The sequence below is a fragment of the Penicillium solitum genome (assembly GCF_028829755.1).
Source record: "Penicillium solitum strain IBT 25940 chromosome Unknown utg000009l_segment0_segment0, whole genome shotgun sequence".
In the NCBI taxonomy this organism is placed as follows: Eukaryota; Fungi; Ascomycota; class Eurotiomycetes; order Eurotiales; family Aspergillaceae; genus Penicillium; species Penicillium solitum.
This window is the reverse complement of record NW_027072128.1, coordinates 1454438-1469361: the sequence shown is the minus strand read 5'-3', so window position 1 is coordinate 1469361 and position 14924 is coordinate 1454438. Positions and strand designations below refer to the sequence as shown.

At 47.5% G+C, this 14924-nt stretch overlaps 7 protein-coding genes across 7 annotated transcripts; 3 read left to right on the top strand and 4 right to left on the bottom strand.

The window, feature by feature from the left end:
* Window positions 1-72: 72 nt before the first annotated feature.
* Window positions 73-685, bottom strand: N7455_011676 (uncharacterized protein; the record flags this gene model as incomplete). Its single annotated transcript, XM_040962165.1, has 2 exons — window positions 73-433; window positions 507-685. The coding sequence occupies 2 exons, from the start codon at window positions 683-685 to the stop codon at window positions 73-75; spliced, it is 540 nt and encodes a 179-aa protein (XP_040807381.1).
* Window positions 686-1405: 720 nt separating this feature from the next.
* Window positions 1406-4320, bottom strand: N7455_011675 (putative meiosis protein MEI2; the record flags this gene model as incomplete). Its single annotated transcript, XM_040962167.2, has 14 exons — window positions 1406-1611; window positions 1668-1770; window positions 1828-1907; window positions 1960-2003; window positions 2065-2093; window positions 2146-2163; window positions 2238-2268; window positions 2326-2344; window positions 2397-2463; window positions 2527-2562; window positions 2619-2855; window positions 2937-3368; window positions 3426-4119; window positions 4187-4320. 14 exons carry the CDS (start codon window positions 4318-4320, stop codon window positions 1406-1408), a joined length of 2130 nt encoding a protein of 709 aa, XP_040807387.2.
* Window positions 4321-5522: 1202 nt separating this feature from the next.
* On the top strand, window positions 5523-8289 carry N7455_011674 (Rab GTPase-binding exocyst subunit SEC15; the record flags this gene model as incomplete). The annotated part of the gene is made up of 9 exons (XM_040962177.2): window positions 5523-5570; window positions 5632-6624; window positions 6691-6822; window positions 6879-6980; window positions 7031-7140; window positions 7205-7340; window positions 7394-7843; window positions 7901-8151; window positions 8211-8289. The coding sequence occupies 9 exons, from the start codon at window positions 5523-5525 to the stop codon at window positions 8287-8289; spliced, it is 2301 nt and encodes a 766-aa protein (XP_040807399.1).
* A 458-nt stretch (window positions 8290-8747) lies between these two features.
* On the bottom strand, window positions 8748-10217 carry hapE (CCAAT-binding factor complex subunit HapE). Its single transcript, XM_065606727.1, has 5 exons — window positions 9893-10217; window positions 9731-9744; window positions 9575-9631; window positions 8884-9519; window positions 8748-8827 (listed from the first exon to the last, which is right to left on the bottom strand). Exons 1-5 carry the CDS (start codon window positions 9975-9977, stop codon window positions 8825-8827), a joined length of 795 nt encoding a protein of 264 aa, XP_065459893.1. The 5' UTR covers window positions 9978-10217; the 3' UTR covers window positions 8748-8824.
* Window positions 10218-10690: 473 nt separating this feature from the next.
* On the top strand, window positions 10691-11711 carry N7455_011672 (Fcf2 domain-containing protein; the record flags this gene model as incomplete). Its single annotated transcript, XM_040962160.2, has 3 exons — window positions 10691-10894; window positions 10950-11100; window positions 11337-11711. The coding sequence occupies exons 1-3, from the start codon at window positions 10758-10760 to the stop codon at window positions 11709-11711; spliced, it is 663 nt and encodes a 220-aa protein (XP_040807395.2). The 5' UTR covers window positions 10691-10757.
* A 162-nt stretch (window positions 11712-11873) lies between these two features.
* On the bottom strand, window positions 11874-13156 carry N7455_011671 (purine-nucleoside phosphorylase; the record flags this gene model as incomplete). Its single annotated transcript, XM_040962171.2, has 7 exons — window positions 11874-11918; window positions 11971-12250; window positions 12301-12503; window positions 12561-12625; window positions 12696-12775; window positions 12828-12906; window positions 12955-13156. 7 exons carry the CDS (start codon window positions 13154-13156, stop codon window positions 11874-11876), a joined length of 954 nt encoding a protein of 317 aa, XP_040807386.2.
* Window positions 13157-13734: 578 nt separating this feature from the next.
* Window positions 13735-14869, top strand: N7455_011670 (mitochondrial 37S ribosomal protein uS10m; the record flags this gene model as incomplete). The annotated part of the gene is made up of 5 exons (XM_040962168.2): window positions 13735-13785; window positions 13840-14045; window positions 14102-14146; window positions 14217-14641; window positions 14715-14869. 5 exons carry the CDS (start codon window positions 13735-13737, stop codon window positions 14867-14869), a joined length of 882 nt encoding a protein of 293 aa, XP_040807384.2.
* Window positions 14870-14924: the final 55 nt, after the last annotated feature.

Below are 14924 nucleotides of genomic sequence, written 5' to 3'. Positions count from 1 at the left end.
ACCCGTAAAACACACACATACACACAAAACCAGAAACCAAACGAACACTGTACATAGAAGGGGGTATGAGATTCAAAATAAACCGCTGAACAAATCATCGATGGCGTTCTTCTTCTTCTTCTTTTTCGTGGGTTTTGAAACGTCTTTCGGTTTTTCCGTGGGTTTCTCTTTAGCAGCCTTGGAGACCATGGAGACCTTTGAGGCCTTGGAATCCGACTGGGAAATCTTGACTGGGGCGAGTGGCACAGTGTCAATCCGACGAATGCGTTCCCCCAGATCTTCCTTTGCGACTGGAATAATCTTAGGCTCGCTCACAGGTTGCATCTTGAGCTGATGACTGATCCCGGTGATTTTGGACAGTCGCGCCAATGCAGCGAGCAACACGATTCCCAGGGTAGAGAACTGGTTATCGGCAATGACAGTTGAAAAAGCGCTAAGAAAACAGTTAGTTTGTTTTCAACTTGATATACCTTTTCTCTCTCTCTCTATTTTTTTTTTTTTCATACATGTAACATCTGGGGATAACGGTGGCCAGGTGGGATTTTCCCCCCGATCGGGCGAAATCCAAGGTAGCACGTTTCAAGATGGATAGCCATTTCCACCATTTGGTTCGACGATGCTGATTTTTGTTGCGATGGAAGATTAGATGCAACGTTGAATGGACTGCTAGGATTTCCTTGTCCATTGTGTTGTATGTTGTATGTTGTACGTTGTACGTTGTACGGAGTAGATGGAAAAGAAGAAAAAAAGTGGGTTTTCCGGTTGGACTCTACTCGACTACATCTTCCATATATCAAAGAAAAATATTTCATTTGACTAACTCCATCCCCATTTTTTTTTGGGATTTTCCGGATTTTCAAAGAAGAAAAAAAAAAAGCAAAAGCAAAAGCAGACGCGTGTCGAAAAGGCAAAAAGAACAAAAAAAAAGAGGAACGCTGAAAACGCAGTGAAAGCAATTAATGGCACAATCCCGAGATGAAAAAGTTGGATTTCTCCTCGAAATCTGCAATACAAAGGCAAGTGTCATCAGCAGAGCGAGCAAGGATTGTGCCAGCTATGCCGAGAAACTGTAGAAGCCTCTGATTCCCTCTGTGTGATAGAGGAATATTTGGGGGAAATGAAAGATCCGGATCGAAGAAAGAGACGTAGAAAGAGCCTCTTGGAAACCCAGAAAGCAAGTATCCAGAGATTTCGGGGATTTCGATCTTTTTCTTTTTCGATTTTGGTTTTGGTCGGGGGTTCTTTTTTTTGGTTTTGTTTCGGCTTGATTTCATCTGATCTAGGGGTCGAAGGCTCGGTTGGATATTTCGAAAATGATTCGCGAGTCAGCACATATGTGGGAATGCGGTGACATTGGCAAGATCAGCGAGAGGAACTGATCTGATTGCAGGTAAGCCCATAAGGCTTAATTTCTTGGCGAGATAAATTGACGGTCCTCTGCCCGCATCGAAGAAAACTCGTTAGGGGCATGCTGCACCGATCGTCCACCGGAATGCCGGGGAGTGCGGATTGATCCTCGACCTCGTGGAGTGTGGCTAAAGGACTGCGATTGGGGCCGCATACGGTTGGTGCGAGGCGTAGTGGGAGGTCGGTTTCGAGGTGCAAAGAGGCCTGTGAAAGGGTCAGAACATGTCCACAAACCAGAGGGCACGAGATCTTACTCTTACCTTGCTGAGTAGTGCTAGCAACTGAACGACGAAGCTTACTGGCATCATTGGGACCGGGGAAAGCTGCTTCGGTGCCCGCGCGGGGGCCGTCGATATGGAAGAGCTATATTCAGTCAGTATCGGTACCCGAATGGGACAAAGAAAAAAGGAGGAAACTCACTCGAGGTCGCTCTTCATGAGGACGGGTCATAACGTTACTGTTTCGGAACTTGTTCACGAGAGCCTCCTTCCCTTGGAGTGCTATTGAAACTGGTTAGACATCATTCCAATTGGCCGTGGATGGGACACAAACTGGCGTAAGAAATCTCTGCTCTCTTCTCGGAGAGGCAGTCGGGCCTGTAATTGTCTCGAGTCAGCGAACGTGCAGTTTTTCTGGGGAAGATGGGGAGGAACATACCAAGTCTTGCCCTCTCGAGAGTGCACGAGCTAATGGAAGCTGGTAAGTACATGTCATACACTGACCCATGATATAACTCACATTCACAATGTCAATGGGCTGTATATTATGTTAGTAAAAAGAATCCGACGAAAGGGAAAGGCAATGGAAGTAGGGCCAGCAAAAACACTCACATCACCGAAATTCATGAACGCATAACCAACGCTAGAAGGACAAAGGGTAAGTAACATTGAAAGCCAACAATGAGCAATCCGAACTTACTTGCAACGATGGGTAAAATCTGTGGATCGAATTAGCCTGAACAAGAGAGTAAATCATGGAGAAGCACTTACCCATGCGCAGGTAGAGGAAGTCATACTTCCCATAGCTGGACTCGTCAAGGATGCTCTTCAACTGGTCCTATTGAATTATCAGATCGAATTCACATTGAAGATTTTCATAAGAAGATGGAGATAATCATACCGATGTTATCTTGTTGGGAATGTTGCGGATCATGACCTGTAACGAGATAATATGTGAGAAATCGGTCTTGTGGCAGATGGGTGAAAACTTACAGTGCTGCGAACATCTACTCCTTCTCTGATTCGGTCGAGATTAATAGCATGCTCTGCGCTCGTCTGGCCTTCCTCAAAAGCCGGAGAAATATCGACCTTCTCATCGATCTCGTTCCCCTTGGACACGAGATGATACGGTGTAATGGGGCTCTGAGGGGAGCCGAAGCTGGGAGTTCGAAGGTGAGGCAAAACAGAAATCTCCTCCTGTGCATCAATAGAGACATTGAAACGAAGACTCTGCACAAACCCAATGTTAGCATTCCACTTTCAAAGAACACAAAAGTAAAAAAGGAGAAAGAAAGAAAGAAAAAAACATACCTCGAGCTTGAACCCACCGAGACATGAAAAAGCATAAGCCGCGTGACGCTTGTTGAAATATTCAACTTGGTATCGACTCATGTTAGTCCCATTCTCGAGAAGCTTGCAAGAACGCGGGGTCCCAAGGGATGCGACGACCTGTCGGACAACATCGTCCATAGGTTCCATGAGCCACTGGTTTGGGATGGTGTACACAGAAAGCAGGAATGCACCATCCTGATGAACAGAGAAAGAGGAATTAGCCCTGGTAGTTCCCTTAAAATTGGCAATATCTTTGCAATTGGCAGGCATGACGCGCCATGCAGGACGAGTTTGGCGAATTTGCTTCATCGCCCGGATGGCCTCTCGAAGGTCACCAAATGAAAACGAGAACGCGCCCTGAGTCTCAACCTGCTTGAGACAAACATCCTCAAGGGAGGGATATTCGTCGATCTTAATAGAGTCAGCTTTAGTCTATCCCATGAGCAGCAGGTTGGCATTGTAACTTACGGGAAACATCATAACAATCGAGCGGTGGGTGGTGTCGACAGGGACATTGTGCACGATAAAGCTTCGATGCTTTTCAGCAACATCACGAGTTCCACCGGAGAGGGATTGTGAAGACAGGTTGATTGTACCAGTGATACGACCAGCTTGGTTACCGCGGGAAGTATGGGTCAATTCGTTGGCAGAGGCAACGGCATCTCCGACCGTGGAATCCTGGGTGGTTGCGAACAAGCTAGATATGAAATCCGGGGTCGGGTTGTATGCATAAGTGATATCTTCACGCGATGGTGAGTACCGAGCATTGGCAATGCTTTTCTGGGCAGGAGAGAGCAGATACTGAGATGTTCCCAGGCGCGCCTGAGTATGAGTCGAAGAATCAGGCGAGTATGTCATGTAATCCAGCAACCGAGATGCCTGGGCATGGGAGGGCGAGTATCGCATTCTACCAGGACCAGGGTCTGTGGGAGACACATGAGGTGAAGCAGAAGGGGCCTGGGATTGTCCGATGACAGTGCGAGTTGCGTTAATTGTGCGAGCCAGCCGAGGCGAAACGGACGAGTACTGGTACTGAGTGTTTGCCTGGTCAAGGGTAGCGGGCGCTGGGTAGGCATAGCCAGAAGCAGAGCCGGTAGTGGTGGTTTGAGATGAAGGAACGCGCGCAGACCCTGTCTCATTGGACCAACCAGCAAACGGATCACTGTAACGCGCGTTAAACATATTAGGGCTTTGGTCTTCAATGTATAAAACAACAACAACTATCTTACGTAGTTGGGCGGATTGTCTCCATTCCAGGGAACGAAACAGGGTTCCCTCGGTGAGCAAAAGGTTCATACCCCATCGGATTGAATGCAGTAAGCTGCTCCGATGGCGATCCTCGAGTTGGAGAAGACTTCTCCATCTTCAATCCTAAAGTAACGAGAAGGTGAGCGGATAAGCGACAATCGCATTGAAAAGATAAGTCCACATACAATGTAGCAAGTTCTTTGACCTATTCAGTAAGGGGCGCGATGTAGCGGCAGGTAAGAGAAGTAGTTGCGAGAGAGAGAGAGAAAAAAAAGGATCGTTGGCGAGGGAATAGAGGAGCTCTTTTATATCTCAAGGCAGACTCAAACTTGTCCCAGCGCGCGCGTTAAGTTGTTAAGTCGGCCAATGGGGCAACTCGAATACACAAACGGCAAACCAACTCATCCTCGTCGTCGAACGGACCGAAACGAGGCAAGTCACAACCCGTTGAGCGCGCGCGTTGCTGAGCGCGTGTTCTAGCATATACCTACCTAGGTAGTCCTCGGGTCCTAAGCCAACCACCACAACAAAGAACGTTTAACTAGTTGAGCGCGCGAACCGACTCATCCCCATCGAACGGAGTGAAACGAGGCAAGTCACAGCCCGTTAAGCGCGCGTTGCTGAGCACGCATTGTAGCATATATCTAGTCACCAGACGTGCTAGATGTAGAGTTCTCTATGCCTTCATTTCTCCAATATGCTTTCATAACGAGCCTCATAGAATGATTTGCTGTGATCCTATGTCAGTGATATTACCATAGTAAAGGGTCATTATACAGACCTGTAATAGATAATATAACACCCAATTCATCCACGCTTTACAGCGAGAAGTTTAAATGTCGCTAGTCAGCAGGGCGGGTGATCGCTGCTCTCTGTCTTACTGTATAACTAACAGTGGTTATGAGACGTGTTGTTCTCACAATCTCTGGGCTGGTAAAAAGATTGATGAAGTTGTAATAGAAAGATGCCAAAAGAACAAATAACAAATGAATTAGGACATTGTGTATAAAAAAGGTGTTAGAAAAAACAACCTTGGAAGAATGGATGATGTCTCGTGCAGGTGCCATGTTGGTATACAATTTGATATTGGCCAAGGTTTACGCTAGTGATTACGCTAGTACAAAGTAGGATTAGCCTCTCAAAAGCGGTCATGTACATTGGTGGCAGATGGAACATCTGACCGCCCGTGGACGTCAACTACCTAGGTAGTACTTAGGTACCTATAAGCTATCATCCACCCTGGATAAGGTTGCAAGCCTAACAAGTGTGAAGTATTGAGACTGTTAGGCTTACATCTGGCTATGAAGCCGAGCCATTATGCCACCCATGGCTCAAATGCTCAATGAGCCACATGTCTTGAACCAAGTGAGCCCAGCTTATACACGTTGGAGAGTCTACCTCAACAAAACTGACTTCTTGTTCGTAGATTATCATCTCACCCTCTGACACAGACTACTTGGATCAGCTCATTCCCTCAATCAGAGATTACAGCGTTGGAAACCGCACTCCACAACTGCTGCAATCACTGTCCCGGTTCGCGGGCGACAAGGAGTCCGAAATCGAAAGCATATGCAACACAAATCACCAGGAGTTTGTCTCATCTGTCAATTCACTGCTTCGGATTAGAGAGGGGACGGTGAGCTTGACAGCAGAGATTCTGGATTTGAACCAATCTATTCAAACCAGTACCCAACGCCTAGCCGAGCAGAAGAAAGCACTGGTGGAGTCGCGTGGCCACCGGCAGAATATCGATGAGACCAGTCGCGCCATTCAGGATTGCTTGGAGGTGCTGCGTCTAGCCAACCAGGTCCATGACCTTTTGGCAAAGAAGAACCACTACGCCGCGTTGCGCGCACTGGAAGAATTACAAAATGTCCATCTGAAGGGGGTGACGCAATACAAGATTGCAGTCATGATACAACGCTCAGTTCCAGCGACACAGAGAGCTATCGCGGAAGCAGTGATGTCAGATCTCAACACCTGGCTTTACCGCATCCGAGAAATGTCTCAATACCTCGGGGAAATTGCGCTCTTTCACACAGACCAGCGGAAAACAAGACAAAAACAAAGAGCGGAGAAAATCCCTTATCTAGAGCATTTCAATTTGAACTCGGCGATCGAATTGGTGTCTGATGAAGACGAAGAGTATGACCTGCTCCAGAATGAAGATCTTCAAGTTGACTTCACACCGCTGTTCGAGTGCTTGCATATCCATCAATCTTTGGGACATATGGACAAATTCCGAATTGAATATGCGACCACCCGCCGAAGACAAAAAGAGCTCTTGCTTCCGTCTTCTATCACTCTTGTCGATGAAGATGGTTCTAGTCTGCACAATCTCTTGGAAGAGATGGCCGGGTTTGCCATTGTTGAACGAGCCACCATGAAAAGAGCCCCTGATCTCAGGTCATCCGTCGATGTAAGTAACCATATCCCCTTCCCTTTAACCCCGTCTAGGAATTATCTGACCCATGCCTTTGAATAGATCGACGAGCTGTGGGATTCGATGTGCCAAGCGGCTGTAGTGTTGATATCGAAAGCACTTCATGAAGTTGACAACGCTGAAAGCATTCTCAACATCAAAAATCTGATTGCTCTATTCATGCAGACGATGAATGTGGGTAGGCCCAACTCTATTATCTTAGCCTCAAATAGCTGATATCCATATAACAGACGTGGAACTTCCCCGTGCGGGTCTTTGATGACTTCTTGTTGACACTCTTTGGCAAATATGCCGAACTTTTGAAGAAGAGATTCAGTGATGATTTCCAGGAGGTGAGGCTGTTTTCTCGCTATCAATCTATTTTAACTGCTGACACTGCCAGATTGTATCAACGGATGATTATATGCCCATGCCCATACAGACCGAAGAGGAGCATGACAAGGTCCTCAACGTTAGCTGGTACAGCCCGGAACAACCTCGCGAGGAGCAAGTGTAAGTTGTGAATCAGCCTGGGCCGATTGGTCCTTGTTTAGACCTAACTGATCATTTGGCTTAGGTTCCCATGCATATTACCATTTTCCCGAATGTATCCGTTGTGTTGCATTGATATCCGGAATTTCTTGAACCAGTTCTATTTCTTCGCAAATGATGGGTTCGCAAATACAAATGTGATTGATGAGACACTGAAGAATGTGAGTTTGAACCGACACACTCAAGACCCATGACTTGACAACTAACCTAGCAGGATCTGGATGACCTCCTTTCACAAAAAGTCTGTGACACTTTAGTGGAGCGTCTTTCCTCGCAGTATCTAGGTCAAATCGTTCAGATTCTTATTAACTTGGAACACTTCGAGTTAGCTTGCCGCGAGTTGGAACTCCTATTGGCAGCAGCTCGATCACAGAACTCCACCGGCACCTCAATCGCGCTGAAGGCTACCGAGAAATTCAAAAGCAACAAGAAGGCAGCCGAGAAGCGTATATTCGAGGTCGTCAATTCCAAAATCGACGACCTTATCGAGACCGCAGAGTACGAGTGGATGTCCCCTACACCTCCCACAGAGCCAAGTAATTACATGCAAACCTTGACTCGATTCTTGTCCAACATCATGAACTCCACATTGTTGGGTCTGCCAACGGAAATCAAGGAGCTCATCTATTTTGATGCCCTTAGTCATGCTGCTAACATGATTCTGGTGAGTTTATATGGACCCCAATCCGTTGAAACAGTGACTTGCTGACTGACCATACAGGCGCAACCATTGTCCCCAGATGTGAAGAAAATCAATCCCAACGGAGTGGCAGCATTAGCAAAAGATGTTGAATATCTCGCCGAATTCGTGGACAGCTTAAATGTCCCAATTCTTCGCGAGAACCTCGACGAGTTACAGCAAACCGTGCAGTTGATGCAAGCGGACAGCGCAGACGAGTTTTACGACATTTCCACGAGGAACAAGAAATATGGACGCGTTGATGCCATGCAAGGGCCCATTTTGCTCGAAAAGTACAGTTCGGAATCTACACCGCATTGCCGTGAACTACCTGCTAACTAGTTATGAATAGGCTCACACGCAGTATTCAAGCTCCCACCAAGGTGGATAAGTTTGCGACGCTTTCATCACGCTTCAAGAAGACTGGATAAATCTATGAGTGTGTTATGTGTAATGCAATGTTTAACTACAACAATGAAGGACCCCACTTGGGACCTACTGAGAGCGTAAGTTCAGAAATACAGCTAGAAGCATACCTTGCCATATCCAGAACTGGTAAAAAGGCCATACATGAAACAACTTCGGACCGTCGGAGGATGGCTGTTATCTCTTGGGTTGTAACCTCGGCTTACTCCAAGACCTGTACGGGATATAGAAACATGCATGATACTACAATCAACAAAGTTAATCACACACGATCTTCATAATGTCACATGTGGTACCCTCTTTTCTAGCTAATCAAAGCCTGTACTAATATAAAATATTCCTGAAAGATCGGAAAGATCAGGAGTCGCTCAATCACCACTTCTACAGCATTGACCTTGCCTTGCGTGGGGAAAATAATAATAGAACCAAAAGAATCAAATAAGAACAGTAAGAGACAAAAAGGAAACAGACCAAAATTCGCCTTGAAACGCGCATGAACTAAATTAAAATGACGGACTGGACCATGTGCTGATGACACATTCACTTGATGATCAAAATTAGCTTGTCTGCTGAAGACGAGGCATACGACAACGACGTACCTGCTGGGGAGGGAGATGCGGGTAGGCATACATCCCCTCGAACATTTGGGATTGAGGCTGACCGTATGCTGCAGTTGGGTCTGATTGAACGGCTCCAGGGTACATGGCAGGTTGCGGGCGGTACTCCTGGTCCTGCGGCATACCGTGCTGGCCAAGGGAAGCGTAATCGGCAGGACCCATGTGCTGGTGCGGTTGGACTCCATGCGGGGCAGGGGGCAGCTGACCCGGGGCAGCAGATGGTCCCGGGGCGGTGCCGGCAGCTTGACTCGACCGCTTTGCATGGGAAGTTGCCTCCTCGCGGGGAACTATATCAATGAGGAAGTCAAACATGTCCGATTTGGACAGAGCGGCGGCAATGTCGGATCGCTGGAGGGTACGACGTTTGTTGTCTTCGGCGTGAATCCAGGCACGCATGGTCAGCTCGGTAATGAAAATATCACAGCCCTTAGCAAACAAGATGGGTGCCTCTGCAGATATCATCTTGACCTCCGGGTCCGCCTTCATCACCTTCTTGATACGGGCCAATGGTAACTGGTGGATCTTGTAGTCGTGGTTGTCTGATTCCAGGTGGTTGATGACATGCTGCCAGTAGGTCGTCAGGATATCACGCGCGGTTCCTTGAAGGCCTTGGTTTACCTAGTTCTGGTGAGTATCGGAGCTCGACATGTGTTTGGTCATCTCAGGAGCTTACGTTGGCCCAGGTACCCGTGTACAACTCGGCAACTGGCGCGTAACCTTGCGCTGAGAGCTATTTTTACCCAAATTTGATTAGTTGATACTCATAACATTTCGCGCGATCGTCATAGAATGAAGTTAATGCCCGCGTGGCTCACCGCGATGGACATACCGCTGCGCTAGCACCTATAGATAAATGGCCGTTGTTAGTCTCCCTTTCAATCAATTGGGTAGCCGAAAAGGAAGCAACAAAACCAGCAGCTTAGCCCTGTAATGGACCCAGGTGCGTAGTTTTGGCGCGTAGCTTTGGCGCAATGATAACCTTGGAACTTACCATAATGACCCCCATTTCTAACATCATAAATCGGCTGTGGCTGCTGTCTGCCTTGCTGCGCAGAGCCTTGAGGGGATTGCTCCATGCTTGCTTCGGGGTTGAACTATATGGGCCTCTGGGTGTGTGTCGGGCAGATGGTGCACTGGATGGTACAGAGAGGATGCGACGCGACCGGGTGTGAGATACGGTAAGGCGGGGTCGGTGGATATAAGAACAAAGAACAAATGGGCTCGGTATAAAGACGATTATCGGATGAGTATCGCAGCCAGAAACTATGTGAAGCTTGTTGTGTTCGTCGAGGCGCGTTGCCAAGCTAAAGGTGTCGAGCTGTCTGACGTTCCCCGGGGCCACCCCTCCGAGCTCGATGTATATAATACCTACTCCGTATATAGTTACCTACATAGGTATACAATGTATGGATGTGATATTTAGGGAGTTTATATCTAAGATGGTAAGATGGGTTTTCTCTTGAATACAATCAGGTTTGATTTAAAAGAGTAGAAGGGTTATTAAAGCATTGTATTATTCCATTGCAATACATATATAACCATCTATACCTCTGATAGGTGAATTCCCTTGGGGCCTTCAACTTTCAATACATGAGTACCATTTAGTCAGTACTTTCAAAATAAGTACTGAATACTTAAAGTCCACGCATTAAATTAACTTATTAGCTTGTACCCAATACCCCAACCAGAAGTATTTTTCAATCACATGACCCACCACTCCACTCTCGCACTAAGCAGAAATTTCTCATAAACGTTTGTCCGGCTCCGGGAAGCAGCAAGCAAAGCTATGAAAAAATATAAATTCTCTCCACTCATCTTAATCACTCTTGTTTTGCTATCCTCCCTATCCAACAGGGATGGCTGACTCAACATGTGTGGATGTTCAGGAAGACCTGACTGATGATCAGATCCAGCAGTTGCTTCTTGAGGCAGAGACTCGACTGAAGGGTTCCAATGCCCTAACCACCCAGACTGATGATCTGGCATCTCTTAGGTATGGGAACCTTGTGAAAATTAATAAACTAGGATCTAGGCTAACCTCCCTCTAGAATTCCGAAGTTGTCACCGGGGTCCTCACTGGAATCATACATTCGCCAGGGAGATGATGTTGCTACTGTCGATGCTGCAAAGATCACCGATCAAAAACAGAAGGAGTTGGCCAACTCTCTTCGCGCGGTTGAGATCAAGAAAGTGAATACCGTGAGTCACCCAATTACCTCTTTGCCGTCTTGCCTTTTTTTTTTTTTTTTTTGCTATGAGGAAAATATCCCAACGCGAAGCGCTTGATGCGGCGTAACCAGTCCGTCTTGGGCTGTGCTGCACCAGTGAGAGCCTTTTTATTCATAGTTACTCTGAGCATTCATCATAATCACTATCTTCTTTCTCTCGGTGTGCGATATCTGTGGGCAATTGCTAACAATCCTCACCTTTGATAGGACAAGCCTACTGCTGGACCTGAGTGGTTCAACCTCCCGAAGACAGAAATGACCCCAGAGCTTAAGAGAGATCTACAGCTCATCCGCATGCGTTCCGTGCTTGATCCCAAGCGTCACTACAAGAAAGAGAATGGCAAGGCCAAACCGCCAGAATATTCTCAGGTTGGAACCATCATTGAGGGCCCTACCGAGTTCTTCAGCAATCGTATCACCAAGAAGGACCGCAAGAAGAACTTTGTTGAGGAAACCTTGGCACTCGAACGTGGCACCAATCGCTTCCAGGCCAAATACAGGGACATTCAAGCCAACAAAACAAGCGGAAAGAAGTCCTTCTACAAGGACTTGCAGGCAAAGAGAACCCGGAAGAACAAGTGAAATTTCGGTCTCTACTTTCCTCAAACCATGCCACGGATGCAACAACTCCATGTTAGCCATGGATGGCATCTCAACAAAATGGCCTCTGCTAGGATCCTAACAAGCTAGACCTAGATCATCACGATCTGAGATCATCATATGCATTCTGTGTCAAGCCCAGTCTTAAACGCTGTCAAAGACATCCACAAGGGTTTCGACAACCAGTTTCTGGATCAATGTCAGTTTCATTGTCTTCCAAGAATTGATGCAACGATCTTACCTGCATGTCAATGGCCGCCGCGCGGCCAGCTTCAAGAACCTCTTCGTGTCCTGCCATGCCCTCTTCTAGAAGAGCATTCAGTTCGCCTGCTGCTTTGTTCTGGAGCAAATCGTCATCCCCGCGAGGTACAGGAGACAACACGGCCTTGTTAGTGACCAAACTGAATGCAAGCACTCGTAGGCCACAATGTCTGGCGGTAACAATCTCCGGTACTGTGGACATACCAACCACATCGGCACCCAGCATTCGAAGCATCCGGCTCTCGGCTCTTGTCTCGTAGCTTGATGCTATCAGAATCGGATTCAAAGGGATTGTCTTGAGGTGACTTACGTGGGACCTCCGCAAAATGCATATACACCCTCGTGCAACTTTCTCTTGCTTTCCGGTGATATGACTTTCTTCCATGACTGATGCACATGGCGACGGAGCTCAAGGTCATAGGCGTCAGACAGGGGCGGGAATCGCACTCCAAATTCATCTTCATTGGCTCCTCTCAATGGATGAGTTCCTGCCAGACCTGCGAGGAAGAGATGCTGGAACCCGGTGTTAGAATAACTCCACTCGATACCGTTGATGGAGATTTCTCTTACATCATTCAATAGAACGATATCTCCCACAGCATACTCAGAATTCAAACCTCCGGCCGCATTGGTCACTACCAAACATCATTAATCCTCCTTCTGTAATGTCAATCTTCGGATTATTAAGGGTCATGTAGAACATACAGACAACCGTATTCACTTGCAACTGCTTGAACACTCGAATTGGGAATGCCACCTGATCAATCGAGTGCCCCTCGTAGTAACTAGGTCAAGGTCAGCTGTGATATGACAAGCAGGATGAGGGCTTAAGCTGACTGGGCCCGGCCAACCATCAACACTGCAGGGATTTTCTGGCCGAGAAGACCAAAAACCAGCTTTCCAGCATGACCAACGACTGTGGAATGTTAGAACCTCCTCTCTGAGCCCGAAGAAGATGACCAACCTGTTGAGCGAGGGAAGTGGGGGATAGATGCATAGTCAAATTCGATCCGTGACTCGGGTTGAATAGTATCTGCAAGCCCTCCTAGCCCTGAGCCACATACAATTGCAACCTGAGGCTTTTGCAGGGTCTCTGGCAAGTTGGTTCTGAGATAAGAAACCGCTTCGTTGGCCCGCTCGAATGAGGACAGGTCTATCTTTGTCATTTTTGCAGACGTTAATGTCGTATACAAGAAGAAGTAGGATATATATATATCTATCAAGTGGGAAAGTAGGAGTGAAAAAAAAGCGACGTTTCCAAGTGCGGAGTCACATGGTTCCATTGCCCAGGTCGCTAGTTTGGCGGGGGGGGGGGGGGGGGGGGGGCAATGATTCGATTCATAGAAAACATTTGAGATAAGCAGCCTTGGAGGACAATCACATCTACTAACTCATTCAATAGAATATTCTATATAAAAGCCTGGCGTAAGAGAGCCGATCATCTATAAGGGGAACACTAGATATATACATATGTATATCGACGGTAACATAGGGTTGTACAAACTCGTTTTTACTCAGAATGGGATCAACCATCAATCTCATGTACTCCGTAAATCATGGTCTATTTGTCTTTATTGTTATTATTATTAGATCAATAGTTTAACGCATAGTATCATAGTATACGTATATAATAGATATATCACCAGTTTCTATATCCAAGTTCCTCACTCACCGCCCTGGACTCGCTCCCCGAAAAAACCCATCCGCCAACAACACCGGATCTTCCTCAAAATCACGATTAACAATGTTCTCATACACATCGCGCTCCTTAATTGGAGTGGGCAAGCGCCTCCGGGTATGTTCTGATTCTGTAGGATTCACACGTACTGTGCTAACATCTCCTTGAAAGGCCCCCGTGCCATTCCGCTCTCTATCATCCCCGACCCAGCCAACTCCGCCGGAGCAAGAGAAGACACCCGCTCAAGACCCAACACCGACCCCTACACCAGTTGCTCCTGCAGAAACTGCCCCTGTTTCCCCTACTCCTGCCACGCCAATCGCGACTCCCGCCGTCACCCCCGCCGCTACCGCCCCTGCATCGACTGCTCCAGTAGCGTAAGAAACTCTTCAAATCTATGTATTTGGCTTTGTCGCTAATTGAGGTAACTCAGACCGACCGAAGCCGAGAAAATCACCGAGTCTAGTGTGAAAGAATGGTTAGTATCCAGGGGCAATTGGCTCAATGTTCAAAAATATATCAAAGATCACTGCTCACAGTTCGGTTAGGTCTGAACGGTTAGGGGCATTCGGCGAGGACAGCCGACTTCCACGAAGCGTGCAAGCCATATACCTACGGCCTTTGCGGAGGAAGGTGGAATACGGCCTTCCAGTCTGCGACCTTCAATTGCGATCATACAGCGTCCGTAACGTGGAGTTCTTCACGGACTTTGCCATTCGTGCCGCTTACTACCTCAACCTCCCTGTGTCCGGGCCTGTGCCTCTCCCCCGCATCGTTGAACGCTGGACCGTACCCCGAAGCAACTTCGTGCACAAGAAGAGTCAAGAGAACTTCGAACGAATCACCCTCCGTCGACTGATTCAGATCAAGGATGGAAACCCACAAGCGGTGCAGGCATGGCTTGCATTTCTCCGGAAGCACGCATTTTATGGAGTCGGTATGAAGGCAAATGTCTGGGAACACGACAGTCTTGGTATGGGCTACCCTTCCCCCCGCCTGGAGAGCGTCTTCAGTGATCAGGGTACTAACCATATTTTCTATACTAGATGCTGGCAAGGCCATGGATGCCTCTGTTGCCGAGGTGGAAGAAGCTCTTCGCCCCGAGCTCGCGCAATTCGGTCAGCGGAAGGACAACTCGGCCCCAGGCACGATATTCGATACTTTGAACAGTGAGCGATTCGCCGAGCGCAAGCGTCTATAGATGGAATGGTAATCTACTGTTGAACTTGTATACCCGTGAACATTCGGACTTGGTG

Coding starts and splice junctions, on each gene's coding strand:
- hapE (XM_065606727.1), bottom strand. CDS start 9,977: ATGGAGCAATCCCCTCAAGGCTCTGCGCAGCAAGGCAGACAGCAGCCA. Junction 9,520..9,574: donor ACACGGGTACCTGGGCCAAC/GTAAGCTCCTGA, acceptor CACCAGAACTAG/GTAAACCAAGGCCTTCAAGG.